The sequence below is a fragment of the Chenopodium album genome, chromosome 8 (genome assembly GCF_948465745.1).
Source record: "Chenopodium album chromosome 8, dcCheAlbu1.1, whole genome shotgun sequence".
NCBI classification, from domain to species: Eukaryota; Viridiplantae; Streptophyta; class Magnoliopsida; order Caryophyllales; family Amaranthaceae; genus Chenopodium; species Chenopodium album.
The window spans coordinates 14,974,430-14,991,654 of NC_137841.1; the positions used below are offsets into that span (position 1 = coordinate 14,974,430).

Below are 17,225 nucleotides of genomic sequence, written 5' to 3' on the forward strand. Positions count from 1 at the left end.
GGCATTCAATTAAATTTAAATATCTAGGACCAATTTTGACATTTAATCCAAGGCCATACCTATGTTTTTCATTTTAGGAGCACTTGTATGTAAATATACTTCATTCAATCACCTTACGACACATATTATGCCTATTAATTATACCCCACCAACTTTTGTTAATTGATCCAGTATATAAAGCCACACAAAGGATTGTTGCACCCAATGCCTTCTTAATATTTTTTTTTTTTTTTTTTTTTTGTAAAAAACCTATAATCCACTTTTATTGATTAGTTTCATCAAACACATGAATGCGTTGATCGAGCCTAGTTTATCACAAGGTAGGTCACTGCCTTCAACGATCTTCACCGGGCCAAGGGATCGGTTAACATGGCCAAACCCTAAATTTTACGACCCACTCCTGCCTCAATATCCCTTTGGGCCATACTGGGGCTCTGGGCCATCTTCGACTGATTTCGATAACATGCTACTTGAACAGGTTGAGTATTTGTACTCATGTTATGATAGTGATGATATATCGATAGAGGATTTATCAGTGAAGAACTTGCAGTTGGTTCTTCCTATCCTTTCTCCAACTAGGGTGGATGGTTTGAGTACTGATGGGAGCCAAACATCTAGTTGCAACACCGAAGGCGTGCCATTGTTAGCTTTGAACAAGTTTCCAGTTTCTCCATAATATGTTAAAGAAAAGAGAAGTTTTTTGAGCTTCAAAAAAATAGTAAACAAGTTTAAAAATGGTAAAAGGGTTGCGGGTTTATGGTGGAAAAAAATCCATGGTGTATGGAGAAGGTCATGAGAAAAGGTAATTTCAATTTCCCCCAGAAAGATTACAGTAAACTGCTTTTGAACTAGATCAGATTTTAGGGGAATGGGCTGCTTTTGTAATTGGAACTTTTAAGCATTTTGAAAGTATTTTGTAATCTGGACATCATTAGGTTTATGCATTATGCTGTATTTTGATATGTAGTCTTTGCGGGCCAGCCCATGGAGTAATTGGTGTTGTAGTAATATTTTAGGGGAAAATCTAAAATTTACTGAAATGAAATGATATCATTAGTTAGGAGTTCCACAAAAATAGTTTTTAAATTACAGTTTTTAATTTACCTATAACGAATAATTGTTACTTATTAGAAGTGTAACAAGCAAGTATAACATATCGATAAAATAAGAGTTCGAATCGATACCGATTTGATCAGAAATAAAAAATCCGGTTTGGATACGTAACTTTGACAATTTGCAAAATCAAACGGAGTCCGGTCCGAGAGTATAACATGATATATAAAACTTGGGACAATTATTTGCATGTTTTGCGATAAAAGTTTGTTATATAATTTAGTTAAAAGTTAAATGTGTTATGTTATGGTAGGACAATAATTTAGTTATAATCTAAGGGCTTGTTCTGTTACGTTGAAATTCAGTTTAGTTCAGTTACAGTCAATGCGAAATGACCCTAAATACTCGGAAATATTATATATATATACATAATTTAGTTATAATCGGCTTATTAAACGGATTGGCTTCACCACTACCGAAACAAATACGATCCCTTGTCATTCCTACAACATTGCATACTTTAATAACTTAATAAACACGCACAAACAATATTTATATGTTTTCAAAATTTTTAATACCCCAAAATTTCTCACATTATCAAATGTTAATTTTTTTATATTTACTTAATTTATAAGGGGGAATCTCCCCCATTTGCTGCTTAATTGTCAATGAAATTATAAATTTATAATCTTGGGGTCTACTAATCCAAATTACGTATACCTTAGTAAAGTTGCATTTTGGTTGGGCCACCCTTGATCCATATTTGGTTTAGTAGTAACCCTTAACAATTTGATTGAGCCCAAATCCCACAGGCTACTGGTTGGCTCAAGTTGGGCCAAGAAACGTGTTAATGGTTGGGCCGCCATATCACTTGGTTTTGTATTGATGTTTCACATTATTCACCTCTTTTACAGTATATTTATCATTATTCCGGTTTTATACACTATTTTATTTTCATGATTAAACTATCAAACTTGAAAGCAACGACTTTTTAATATGATATTATTAAACTTGAAAGCAGCGACTATTTAATATGATATTATTATTGATCTTTTATAATTACTTAATTAAGAGGCCTGGAAACATAGTCATAATTCAATTAAACAAGGGGGTATTTTATTTGAAAATAAGTTGATATTGAAAGTTGTACGGGTAAGACTCGAAAAGTTTTGAAATTGTAACTCGCTATAAAAATTTTGTTAATGCATACACGCGTTAGGCATACACGTGAGCTTGCTCTTAAAACCACAGGAATTGCAATTCATTACATATAATGTGTAACGTAAACTAACGGTCTCATATTGCAGTTCATTAGCCATATTGTTAGAACTTATTAATTAAAAAAAAAGTTTAAACGCGTAGCACGACTAATAAATCCGTTGACATTCACAATCCCATGTAAAGAGTCTATTATGTTATGTTCAGAATGTCTCTGACAATCCAATGGAGCAGTCAAGTAGGCTGTCATCACCATCAGGCCAAACCTTGTGTGCGGAGGATGGTGTCTGGTCAACCTGTGGATTGAGGAACTTGTTGCATGTGGGTAGGAATACACAAGTGCGCTAAAGAAAAAAATTAATTGGCTCACAAGAGTGAATTACCTTCTTCTTTCCATGGTTTTTTATATTTGCAGGAGTGCTACCAACTGTGTCACAGAGCGTCTCAGATAAGTCAATTGAGCATTCCACGAGTAGACTATCTTGCTCATCCAACCAGTCCAAGTGTGAGGATGATATACTAGGCCCAACCTATATAAGCAGATTATCTCCTTAATGGACACTATTACAAACATATGTACATCAAGAAAATAAAGCAACTCATTTGATTACCGTGTTGTTACGGGGTGTTCCATTCTGTGACAAACCAAGAGCACATTCACCAAGTAAACTGTCATCCTGATCCAACCAGTCCAAGTGTGAGACTGAACGTGTTTGTCGAACCTGTGGATGCTATCCAAAAGAGTAAATTTAGTGCAATTTCAAATAAGTTAACGAGCCCAGCATATTTGCATTGCTGATTTAATTGTTTCAATGATAAACTCACCATGTTATTCAATGGATTCTTTAACAATGGGGGGGGGGGTGGGGTTTGCTTACGTTCATCCTACCCTTGTTTTGCTGAGGGAAGCATAAAGTAGTATAAGTGTTAACAATGGATAACAATTACAAGCACTGCAAATGCTTTGCATATAAGTAAGTGATTCCAAATCGCAAGAATATACCTTCTTGGGGGGGGGGGTTTATTACATCGTTGTGTGATACGTTTTTTACCCTTTGTTGGTGGGATGGCATCGTCAGCACTTGATTTTTTCTATGCATCAAGTAATGAATTGGAATTAACAATGGAAATAAAATAAAGATAACATATAATTCGAATAAAGCTTACCTTCTTTGGGGGAGGTTTCTTGCTTGCCCTTTTACCATGGTTTTTACTAGTTTGAGGGGGTGTAGCAAGGCCCGCAGCACTCGTCTTTTGCTGCTTCATCAAATAGTAAAGGTTTTAAAAATGTAACTTAGAATCAGTAGGTAAATCCTGTATAATTGGGTATACCAGTATGGGTAGATTACCTTCTTAGTAGGAGGTTTGTTACTTGCCTTCTTTGCAGGTTTGTTGCCCATTCGAGGGGGAATAGCTTGATTCACACCCCCCATTTTTTGCTGAAAATAATTAATAAAAATATTAAAAAATATATTAAAAAAAATTAATTACAGGCTATAATGAACATAGAAAGATTACTATGTACTTGTGTGTACAATATATTACCTTCTTCACAGGAGGTTTCTTGCTTGGCTTTTTGTAAACAATTTCTGATAGACCCTTGTAACGTGTTGATTTTGGCCTGCCACAACCTCTTTTCCTTTGAACTGGGTCTTTGACAAGATTGTCAAACAAACCTCCTTCTTCCATAAAACCTTCGGATGAAGAAGCTGGGTGTTGCACTGGTGACGTTGTTGTATCATTGTCACCGAGGCTGTGATGAACTGTTAGTGATCCATCGCCTGGGTGAACTAGGGGAACAGTTTGCTCTAATTTCCTCTTACTACATTCATTAACTTTTGACTTAATTTTTTCCAAATGTTCAAGCACCGTCTGGACTGTCACATCGTCCACCATTGCTGCCTCATCACATATGGGTTCAAATGCGTTCATCAAAGCCTTGTACCTTTTCACCTCAGAAGTCTTGTTAGGGTCATGGTAAGAAGAATGTATTCGAGTGTGCTTTCGTAGTATGTCCTTACGCCAACGGTTGACAATGTACCTCTCAGGGATGTCTTTAACAGCATTCAAATCAAGTATCCTAATTGTGTGTCTGCACATTATACCATCAGTTTCAAATTTCCTACAATCACAGCAAACCACCTTTGTTTCTTCGTTAAATGTAGCAGAGTAAAATCTTCGCCGGTCCGTTAGAACATCCTCACTCTTCCCTTCAGGAACAACCCAAACACGGTCTTCTATTACATACTGAATTAGTAAGTCAGTCACCTCTGTCTCTTGACGTGGAACGCAGTACATCATTCTTATGCATTCAGTTTGAAACTCTTGGAACTTGGTTTCTGTGTATATTTTTTGGAATAGCTTCTCTACAAGGAAACCACTCACGAGCCTTCTAATGTACTTGGAGAACTTTGCATCCGCATCTATCTCGTCCCGAATCCGCTTTTTCAATGCGTTATCGTATTTCATCGGGAATTCAAATAATTTGGTATTCCGGGTAAGAAACCCATCGAAAAAACTATTTATACTCTCCACTCGTTGTGTGGTCTTCATTCCGGCCCAAAAATATTCTTTCATGAACGCGGGAACCCACATATGCCTCTCTTTAAACAAACTATTCAACCATTCATTACTTTGCAACTCGAATGTCACAATAAGTTTAGACCACCTATTCTCAAACTCTTGAATTGTAAAACTTTCGTAAACAATTCTCTTCAACAGGCTTTTGAAGTCTTTATACCTACATCACATATTTCACCATGAATCAACACCAAATATAATATTACATGTCATTGTTAACTTAAACCGAATTAGAACACTAGCCTTTCACATTTACCAAGTTTTTCCGGAATCTTTCTCATGATGTGCCAGATGCACCAACGGTGACGAGTACTCGGCATGACTTCTTCAAGGGGCTTGCGCATAGCAGCTGCTTGATCAGTGAGAATTGATTTCGGGGGTGTGTTTTTCATACACTCCAACCACTGCTTAAATATCCAGCAAAACGTCTCACAATCTTCATGAGACACAAGTGCACATCCTTACAAAATTTATTGTCCGTGATGGTTAACACCAACAAAATTTAAAAACGGAAGGTCATAGTCATTGGTCAAGTAAGTCGCATCAAAACATACTACGTCGCCAAACTCCTCGTAGGCAGCACGGCTTCGTGCATCAACCCACAAAACGTCTTTTAACCTTCCTTCATGATCAAGCCTTTGAGTATAATAAAAATTGACATCTCTAGCTAGCATTTTTTGAAAAAAACTCATCATAGCAACTAAGTCGCCACCCTCCATTTTCACCCTTTTGTTTTTGTAGACCTCATGCTGAAGGTCTTTAACTGTAAGTCCTACACTTCCCGTCCCATCCTCCTCAATGCCCATACAATCGTGAATTTGGGACACCGGTACCCCTTTATCGAAAAAAGTAAATAACTGCTTCTGAGCCATTAGAGTTAAGTTCTTCATTCTATACTCTTTAACGAGCCTAGCCAAGGTAGGATTAGGAATATGATTTGAATGCTTTAACTCAAGTCTCTTTATTTCCCACTGTCCATCATGATTAACACTTGCATAAACCATCGCTTGACAGTCACATTGAATTTCTTTTACTCCGACTCAAATCGTCCTCCACCACAATCCCACCCACTACACCACCTGAACCACTCATTCCCATCGCCTTAGCCCTCTTCTTCGCTTCCCTTTGAGCCCTCATGTCAGGTTTGCCATAGAATTCACACCTCCACGTTGTGGATATCCGATTTCTCACCTCCCCTTTAGAATACGCACCTTGGAACCTACTCACTCCAAACCCAATTAACTCAGCATATTCTTTATAATACAACTCAACATCTTTCCATGAATTAAACACCATGCCAAGCTTCGGTGCTTCCACAAAATTATCACGATTACTTGCAACAACGGTTTCTACTGTCCCAACAGTTGTGCTTGGAGAAATATGCTCGTTCCCTTGCTGATTGCGTGGACTTGGCTCATCTACAGAAGGTAACCTTTCGTCGCCATCCTCAACACTTAATGTGTCGTCCCCCTGGTTACCCTGTTCTGTATTCAACACCCTACACCTCACCCCGCTCCCCTTGTCTTGCAAAGTTATACCATTACAAATTGCACTCGGTGATTCTAAGCCGTTATCCATCTCAAACACAAGTTTGTGACACAAAACCCACACAAATCAATTTTGCAAACATGCAACAAGCAGCCATAGCCGGATTTCAATATACAAACAAATCCATTAGCCCGTTACACCAACCACATATGACTAAATATGAAGAAATTCACGCAAAGCTATTTGATACTTGTGAACAAACCCACAAGCACATCCGATGCATCAATATCAGATAGATCTACAACCTTAGAATCATGCATTCACATATGTAAGTCATTATCTTCTATCATAATTACATTTTCAATCAGAAAATATACATTCATAGTCGAATTAGCACTAATAATTAAATGCATTCAGTTTGTCAATATTGAAACTACAAAAGATGCAATTTCTATCCAAATATTGAAACTACAAAAGATGCAATTTCTATCAAATTAGATGAAATTTATATCAAACCACAATGATCATATCAATAAAGATACCATTTATAGGTACTGATCTACAATTACATTATTAAACTACAAAAACTTACCGGATCTAAAGATGTCGAGCATCAACGCTCAATCGCATCGCGAAGCCATCCCTTTACTTTTGGGCTGTTTGAGCATCTCTAGTAGTTTTGAGTGAAATTACAACTCGAATTCGTTCCCCATCTACAACCAGGTTAAATTGTTAGTTCACGGCAGTTAGTTATTTTAACGGAGCCTCATTAACTCCTTAATGGAGATGCTTTCCAACGTGTCCTATTACTCAGCTAATTAATGACTAGTCAGCCTATGTGGATTGAACACTGTTCAATTTATTTACGATTTGCCCCTGTGATAAACAATCCGCGTTTATCTTGAGGATTAATGGGGGTAGCCTCGTCAATGTATACTTACCATAATATTAGCTGTTAGTTAGCCTTTTAAGATAATCAATATTTATCCCATATATTCAGGGAATCAATTAGCATATTTTGTGCCAAACTCCTAGCTTGTATTTTACATTGGTTTATCATTTCATCTAATTATTTAAGTGTTGTCGAATGTGAATTATTTTTTGAACAAAACTTTGATATAACTAGATTTTTTCAAGGTATTATATATGCCGATTATTTGATAGTGAATCACAAGTATTTGCGACTGATTTAGTATATTTTTATGCTACCATGATTAAAATTCTTTGCACTATTTTTATAGCATACTTTTTTATAGGGAAAATTTGTCTAGGAGAACCTTTTAAAATACATTTTTTGTCTAGGACAACCTTTTAAAATTTTCTTGGCAAAGTCAGACCTTATTATAATTTTTTTTGTTAACGACAACCAACCCCTACTTTCAGGCGTTAATCCACCAGAATCCATCGTTGACACCCCTTCACCACCATTATGCGTACTCCACTCAAACCACCACCCCTACCAGGCCACCACCAACATCACAACTAGAAACCACCACCACCACCTAAAATCCACCATCCACAAAATCCAAAACCCCACCACCAGCGAAATCTGAAACCCCACCATCACCCAAATCCCACTACCACCTAAAACCCACCACCAGCAAAATCCCTAAACCCCACCACCAGATAATCCCGAAACCCCACCCTACAATCACTCACCCTTCATGCAAACCGCAACAAATCAAAATCTACTACAAAAATACCAACCTTAGCTTTATATCTAATCGATTTCCATCGTTTTTCTAACATTTCACACCCATTTCTCTCTCTTTCGTGTCAATATGAGATCCTTAATTGAGACAAAGAAGAATGCGGCTGGTAATGGTGGTGGTAGCGGCGGTGGTGAAGAAGATGAAGAAGATTGGTGGTTATAATAGTTCGATGTCGAAGGTGTTTATGGTGGCCTTGGTGTTGGTGGTCTGGTCTCGAATGTGTTCATGGTGTTGGTGGCCTGGTTCTTTTGGTGATCAGTGATGATGGTGGTGGTCAATGATGACGGTGGTATGATGGTGGGGTGTAATTAGGAGAAATTAGGGTCATGTACAAGTCACGTGAGGGTCAACGCCGGATTACGGTGGGTCAACGCCTGAACATGGGGGTTGGTTGTCGTCAACAAAAAAAAATTATAATAGGGTCTGACTTTGCCAAGAAAAATTTAAAAGACTGTCCTAAACTAAAACTGTCTTTTAAAAGGTTGTCCTAGACAAATTTTCCACGTTGGTGTTTTTAAAAGGTAGTCATAAGTAAATTAATTGACCACGTGAATGTTTTTAATCTGTAGATAGGAAATTATGTTGTATAATCAGTATTTGATTAATGAACTATAATTGTGATGATAAATTGACTACTATTCTATTACATAATTTTTAAGAAAAGTGGGTAAAGATATATAATGTACTGCTAGTCTGCTAGTAATTTGCAATCTAGTGTAATCTATAATATATTACATGCAACTCTATCCTAATCCTATTGCTAGCTGTTCGTTGTAACTATAATCTATGTGCATGTCTCATTTTCTATTATACGTATATCTAGCTATCTTTTGTATTATTAGCTTTAATATATCTAGTCAGACTTAGCCATCACTTGTATTAGAAATAAGTTTCCTTTGATTATTGAAAGTATTATCATTCTCAACTCTTTCATGGTATCACGGTTGTATTATACATCTTTCCATTATTTTCGTATCAGAATTTTTAGATTTTGTTCATGTACATATATCATATTATTATTTAAGTTGATTGATAGTATAATAAAATATATTGTCATGATTTTGATGTGTGATTGAATTCAATAGTATTTGATATTATATGTCTAATTATTGGAATGATAAATTTATTTGAACATGTAATTCTTGTATATATGGACCTGAAGTTACCTAAATTTATGAAGGTAATGGTTAAAGACCCTCAAGAATAATACAATAACATGTATATGACCTAAAAAAATAACTAAGAGTTTCTAAAATATACGACTAGATTATCAATCATGTTAAAATATATAAATAAAGTTTTTAAGGAGTTGATGTATCTTTCTTTTGGTTGTATATTTTTAATAGCAAACTTTGTGTGAAATCAAATTGATGAATGATAGCTAACTAAACTCGCTAGCTCATTCCCTGAAGTGAATGAGAAATTGCGTGATTGAAAGAAAACTAATACTACCTCCGGTCCAAATTACTCGCAACTTTGGAATATTTTATATCTCACAAATAACACCCCCAAAGTTGCGAGTAATTTGGACCGGATGTAGTAAGCATGTTTGCATGATATTCGTTTAATTAATTATACTATTCATGGAAAAATTCATAAGAATATCTATTTGAACAAGAAATAGTGTTATGAATTCAAGAAATAATTAATCATGACATTATGAGCAACTTACTTACAAAATATATTTATTATGTCCATACTTATAGGAGATTAATATAATTGGGCAAGAGTTACGAACTAAGTTTATAAGAATAATTTTATATGCTTGATACATGCATTGCTAAAAGAATTTATGCCTTAAAATTTAGATGAGATTTAATGTTGAATTCATTTTATCCCCCATATGGAAGGATTAGGGGGAGATTGTATTCATTCCATTATTTATGTAATCCTTGCACACAAATAATAAAATATATTGATGGTCATTTTGGTATGTATAAAAAATCAACGATTTATTTAATAGAAGTGGCCACATAATATTTTAAAATGATACCATCCTTAAGATGGATATAAATAAATGTCATTGATCATATACTAATTGTAAATGCTCCAATTAAATTGGATGTCCCAGAAAGATAACACCAATTGCTGATAAACCTATAGCATGCTTGAAGCGTGATAGATAAGATAATTAAGTATGTTCGAAAAGAAAAGAGCCACTATTGACAATGACAAATTTGAGGAAGTGATAAATCCCATTACATTTCTAGAAGAAATCCCTTTTAGTACAATTCATATGTGTCATGATTATACAAGAAACTCCAGAAGAGTATGAAATGACTAACAAGATTAACATGTATCAAGGTTATAGTCCAGTAGAGTATGAATAATTATTAGATAAAATATTAGTGGATCGTCTTGCCAATTGTATAAAGAAACACATATTGGTGTTCTAATATCACATCATATTCATAGCTATGTATAAAATAACTTTAATAAAATGATCACTAGTGTTGGAAAACTGACCAGAGTTCAAACTTAGGAAGTGATTGGATGTGATAATTAAATTAGGCCATCCGGGTTTAATAATTACTCGTTATGGAAACCTGAAGTTTCATTTGATAATGTGTTGACGCTCTCTCAATGTTAGATATATGAAATGAATTGAATGGCAAGATATAACATTGAGATTGAGCTATATTTGGATTGGGATTCATAATAATTTATGTTGATGAATGTTTCAAGAGTTAATAGGTTTTAATTTCTTATAGGAGTAATGGATGACCAGAAGTTCACCAAAATAACTTATATATATTATTGTCAACTATTAGGTGACCACAAGCTCACCAAATACACTAATTAAGTCTTTAAAGATCCAAAAGATCACCACCTAATAGAATTACAAGCAAGTGATTTATGCTTGTATAACAATTCTTTTGATTGGGGCTATTATATGTCAGCACATAAGAAATTGAAAAAGAAGGAAAAACGTACAACTACACAACACATGTCTCCCCATTGACATTGTATTTCAAGAAGATATTATGAAAAAGGTGATAATGAATACATGCAATGTAAAGTTAATGAAGAAATGATTCTTCATTGAATTTGTTCTCTAGCAGAGATAAAACTTGTTTAATACAAATCTTCTGAGAAATAAATTTTGATTGTGATCCTCCTAATGAAGTGAATTTATTAATGCAAATTTGTCTACTAAGTTGGTATATAGTAAGACGCCCCTATAAATGAGATATTTTACCAACATAGGGGGAGAAGAACGAATTAGCAAAAGTTGGAAAAATTAAATAAATAAACAATAATTATGATCCCTATAATGGTAGTTTGAAAAGTTATATATATGCCAACTTTTGTATATATATTATCAAGATATGTTATACATTTATGATTTGATTTGTATTTAGTTATGACTCATGTTGCATAGCGTTGAAGATATATTTTCGTCATATTAAATATGTGTATACATTAAGATAAAATCTTGTTAATTATACTTGAATCACTACACCTGAAGTGTAGGTTGTATGATCGGTTCCCAAATAAAGATATGTCTAATAGATATGATATTTAGTGCAGTTAAAACTAATAGTGTAATAATATATAAATACCATAGTGTATGAAATACCCTAAAATGGTGTAGATTTATGAATTATTATAATAGATTGCCTATGATGTAAGAAAGTTATAAGGGTACTAATAAGAAAGGTATTTAGATATCATAGTAAAATAGCATGCAAATTGTACGTTACAGTAATTTTATGATACCGGTACACAATGGAACCGATGAATAGTATGCATATGCATAATAGAGTGGACTAGTGAAAAGGGATCTGAAATAAATGTCTATTTTGATGTCATGGACCAGCAATATGATGAAATATGGATTTTTATCATGAACCAGCAGTCTAATGAAATATGGATTTTTAAACCCACACTGTACAATGTCTTGCATTATTTAGAGTCTTATGTATGCTCATATACATGTGTGAGTCATAGGTTAATGGATTATTAATTACATATGTCAAAAGTTGTTAGATGCATTACTCATTGTAATTTTATGTAGTATATATTATCATTTTAACTATATCTCAAATTTCATGCATTAGTTTCTATATCATATTTGTGGTATTTGTAAATGTTCATTATATATATAGTAAGGCATATTTACAACACTGATGGAAAATTAGAAAGACATATTTATATTATATTCCAATGGGTTTATAAGTATGATGAAATTATATATGACGTTGATCTAATATTATTTATGAATAATGTAAGATAAATTCCCAAAGAAATTACATGCAACGTATTTATAGCTATACAAATTTTATATTTTGAATTTTATAATTATTATCAAACTTTTAGTCTATGTGACTACATCATTGACATCTCAACCTGAAGATTGAGCATATGAAAGTTAGTGAGAATTACTATTTATATTTGCAAGAGAACTATCATGTCTGTAATACCCCGTATTTTCATATGTATTTTTCCTAATTAATTATTAGGAATTATTTTATAAAAGGGTATTTTAGTAAATTTATTATTTGGAGCCAAATGATATTTCGCGCCAAAAGTATTTTGAAATCTAAATATTATTTTGGATAAGATTTATTATCCAGTTATCTTATTTTAAAAACCGGATTATTTATATATTTCGGATATTTAAATTAAAGCAAATTATATTCTATTAATTAATTAAGTTGGCCGAAAATTCCCATTTATTTAGCTAGGAAATTCGGATTTTTCATGTATGGAAAATCTGATTTTTCTTAGTTATTTATTAGTGAATAATTGATATTTAATTAATTAATTATTCTATATTATTTATACAATTATCTATACTAATATATTAAAAGACGTTTATAAAAACGTCAATGTGCCACGTAGACTCCTCCAAATTACGCCATGTCACTTCATAAGCATTTTATGACGTCATGTCACTTCACAACACCTTCATGACGCCATCTCACCTACTCAACATATCATCATGCCACATCATCACTTCATATTAAAATTTGAATATAAGGAGATTCGAACCGCGAACCACTTATAACAAAATTAACTCTCCAACCATCTAAGCCAATTATCAAGCATGTTACAAATATGAAAATAAATATATATATATATATATATATATATATATATATATATATATATATATATATATATATATATATATATATATATATATATATATATATACCACATAGTTTAGTTATTATAAAATACACAAACATTCATTCAAAAAAAATAAAATAAAAAGACAGTATTAATGATTTAAGGCAGGTGCTGAATTACCTTGACAGCTAGACTCTTTATTCCCCATTGTTTAAGAAAAAAGAAACTTCATTTTACTCTTGTTTTTCATTATTATTAAATTGATGTGCAAAAATTATCTTATACTTTATTAAAAAAAAAAAAAAAGTTTGCTTACAAAAAGACAATTTCAAAATACAAAATCCATTAAAAAAAAAATATCCTCTCATTGTACAATTATAAAAGTAGCAACTCGGGGCAACGCCCGGGCTACTCACTAGTTTTATTCCTTAAAATCGAGCAAAATCTACCTAAATAAATCTAGAGAAATTCAAAATTTTGAGCTATGAGAAGCTCAAGATTTTCGGCCTTCTTAAATTATTTTGGGGGAGTTTATTTTGGTAAAATTGTATTTTTAATTATCTCCCAAAATCTCTTATTTTCCTTAATTATGTTCCTCTATCTTCTTAATATTTGATCATCATATTCTCTTGCCTTTATTCCTCTTGATACCCCAAGTAATCTTCCTTGCTATACTATTTTTCATGACAAACATACCTTCCATATTTAATTATACACAATCACCTTAATATCAAAACCTTCCATAATTCTTTTAGTCACTTCTCCAAGTAATCCCATAAACCCTACTTGCCATAATTCTTCTCACATTCTCTTTCCATAATTCTTGCATGAGCTAGCTTATAAATACCCCTTCATACCTCTCACATTCTTCACACCAATTCTCTTCTTTTCTTCTCCTCAATTTTACACAAATTATCCCGCTTATCTTTGAAGCCATTTTCGGGCACATATGATCAGTTTTTGGGGTATTGACGTTTCATAGACGATTGTTCCTCTCAAAAAATACTTGAGGTTAGGATTAAGAATCACCCAATTTGGAGTTATATCAAAAGAGTTACAGCCTATGCAAGTTCTGCCTATTCTTTCCAACGCAAATCCAATTCTTCTCTTTTCCTTGATTTCTTATCTTTTCTTATTGTCTTCTCTTATTCAATTAATTATTATTATGGGGGATTTATAAAAAATTATTATGAGTAGTTTTAATTGTATAAAAAAATAGATTTTTAATGATGTTTATGAGAAAATAATTTAAAAGGTTCATGTACATATAGTTGGGGGGTTTTGAATTTAATTATTGTGATTATTTGTTAACCTTGTATTAATTAAGGTTATATTAATTTGTAGGGAATATTCGATCAAGATTCTTGAGGTTTCTTTTGTGTGATTTTGCTATGCAATGATCAAGGTACGTTAGGTGGTTAGATACCTTGAAAGAGATTGGTTTAAATGATGATTGAATTAAATTGAATTGAATTATGATTTATAAAATAAAGCATGTTTAAATAATTGGTTTTAATAAATGAATTGAAGTATTGATTTTCAGCCATGTGTTGAATGATTGAACTTATTATTCATGTTTAAAAAGGGTTGATTTTGGAAGCATGTTGAATTTGATAAAAAGGAGTTTTGGAATTATTATTTTAAAGATTTAGAATTATTGGATTTAAAAGAGGATTTATTGAATCATTGAATTATTATTATTATTAATGCTTTATAAGCATGTTGGTAATCTCACTATGCGGATTTGGTTTATTGATAAGGCCTTGGACTTTGTATGATCGGGTCTTTCCTCAAGAATAGCCTTGTGATATAAGGAGATTAGTTTGGGGGTGTGCACACTTGGATGAGGAATTGGTTTAATGGAATTGGATTTTAATGAGGAATTAGTTTATTGAATTTGACTATTGATTATTATTATTGAAATTGGTTTTGGAATTATGAGTTGAAATAATTGGTTAATTATTGGAATGGATGGAATTGATTTTGAAAGCATGTTTGCAAATAAATTGAGTTTAATTATCTTGCACTTATCGTACTTAGCATATTTTGTCAACCCGTGTTTCTTATTTTGTTTTAGTTCGCCCTGTATACCGTAATGGTAAGTAGTGTTGACTAATTTTAGGTGGAGTCAATGATTGAGCATTTGGAGTCCCGAGAATGGTTTCACCTAGATTAAGAAATGTTGGTCTTCATGTTTATTTTGAGTACTCATGACTATAGTTACTATTTATGATTTATTATGAATAAAAGAAGAGTATTGAAGTTTTCCGCTGCAAAGTATTGGTTTTGTTTAGTAAGTTTTTGAGTAGCCTTGCATAATCACGCGGCGATAATACGCCCAAGTCTATCTCTACGGTATAATTGTATGTATTATACTGGTATTTCCGTAAAGGGAGATTTGGGGTGTTACATGTCAATAATGAAAATTTTAAAGAATATCAACAGGATACTTATACGTGGGATTGTTTTATTATGGTCCAGAAGAACCATGATCAATGTATATAATTACATGTGTAATATTATTAATACAAGATTAAAGAACAATATTAATAATAGCATGTGCTGCCATTTAATTATTAAGAAATGTTTGATCAAATAATGATAATCAATTTCTATTATTCAGGGCCTCCGATCTAGAAGAAGGCATGAAGTATAATGGTTAAGGTAAATTTAAACAAAGATTTCGAATGAAATGTGGATAAATACATGTATTATTATCATAAGTATGGTGATATGAAGACTCACTTGTTCGTGTGAAGATATGAAGATTTAGGAGGATCGAAGATCAAGGAATGATACTATTCTGCGCCATGTGAGAAGATACTAAACTATATTGGATTCATTGCATTAGAAGATCTCAAACTATACATTCACCGGGAGGAGAAAATACACGTTGCACTTTTTTTCCCTTAACCATGGTTTTGTCCCACATTAAGTTTCCTAGTAAGGTTTTTAATGAGGCAGCATCCCGAGCGTATTACGAAGAATAATGTACTCTTTTTCCTTAATTAGGTTTTTATCCCATATGGTTTTTCCTAGTAAGGTTTTAATGAGGCATAGTCTTCGATAATGGACATCCAAGGGGGCGTGTTACGAAATATTTGTGGATGCCCATTATGCCCTTGTGTTTCTTCGTGAAAACCCTAGTTATTGTGTATGTATATATATATATCCCTTCATATACGAAATAATAGAATGATCAATTCTCTCCCCAATTTTACTCCTATTCACTTTATTTCATAACAGAATATATCTAATTTAGAAAGTAATAACTATGGAATGAATAACAGAATTCCTATGATTAAGCAAGCAAAATCTTTCTTTTTAAAAAAAAATAAAATGTACAACTAACGTTGTACATTTACAGCATGGTGTACCATGCTTGGTACACTAGGGTGTACTTTAAAATTTTCAGTTTTTTGGTATTTTTGATGATTTTTTTAGTGTTCTAAGCTGATTTTGTTGATTGTTTTGAGATGGTTTTCTTAAGTATTTTGAACTAATCACTAGTAGAAAAACGCAAATGCCCACCTGTTCAAAACCCCCTTATGCCACCGGTTTTGAACCGCTGGGCATTTGAGGAGTGACAATACTCTACTAAAAAGCCATCGGTTCAAAACCAGTGGCAAAATCAAGTGTTAACCGGTGGCAACAAATATTTTTTCCACCAGTTAACCGTTAGCAATATCAATTCGCGCTTTTTTTTGGCATTAATTAGTTTTGCCACCGGTTAACCGGTGGCAATATGATGTATAAGTTTTTTTTTCTTTTTTCACTTGAAATATAGTCAGATTTATGAGTTCAATTTTTTTTATTTTTTTTTTTGTTTTCTTTTTTCAATTGAAATATAAGTAACACAACATCAAACTCAACTGAACTTGTAAATGAAATATATAGTCAGAAATAAATTTATCATCAAAATTGTTATTGTACAATACCCAAAAAAAAAAAAACAAAATTTACAACATCAAAATCAAAAAAAATATTACAACATCATTATCTTGATTCTTCTATGTGGAGTCATAAACTAATACCTTCATAAATTAAAATACCAAAATTAATTAAACTCACATTATTCATGCGAAAAAAATAAAAAAT

The 17,225-nt window shown here is 32.7% G+C and overlaps 1 protein-coding gene across 1 annotated transcript; it reads right to left on the reverse strand.

Moving 5' to 3' along the window:
• Window positions 1-2,474: 2,474 nt before the first annotated feature.
• Window positions 2,475-5,855, reverse strand: LOC145642759 (protein FAR1-RELATED SEQUENCE 6-like). The gene is made up of 8 exons (XM_081693933.1): window positions 5,406-5,855; window positions 5,095-5,255; window positions 3,817-5,011; window positions 3,621-3,710; window positions 3,439-3,528; window positions 2,883-3,002; window positions 2,655-2,801; window positions 2,475-2,567 (listed from the first exon to the last, which is right to left on the reverse strand). The coding sequence occupies exons 1-8, from the start codon at window positions 5,853-5,855 to the stop codon at window positions 2,475-2,477; spliced, it is 2,346 nt and encodes a 781-aa protein (XP_081550059.1).
• Between the last annotated feature and the right edge of the window lie 11,370 nt (window positions 5,856-17,225).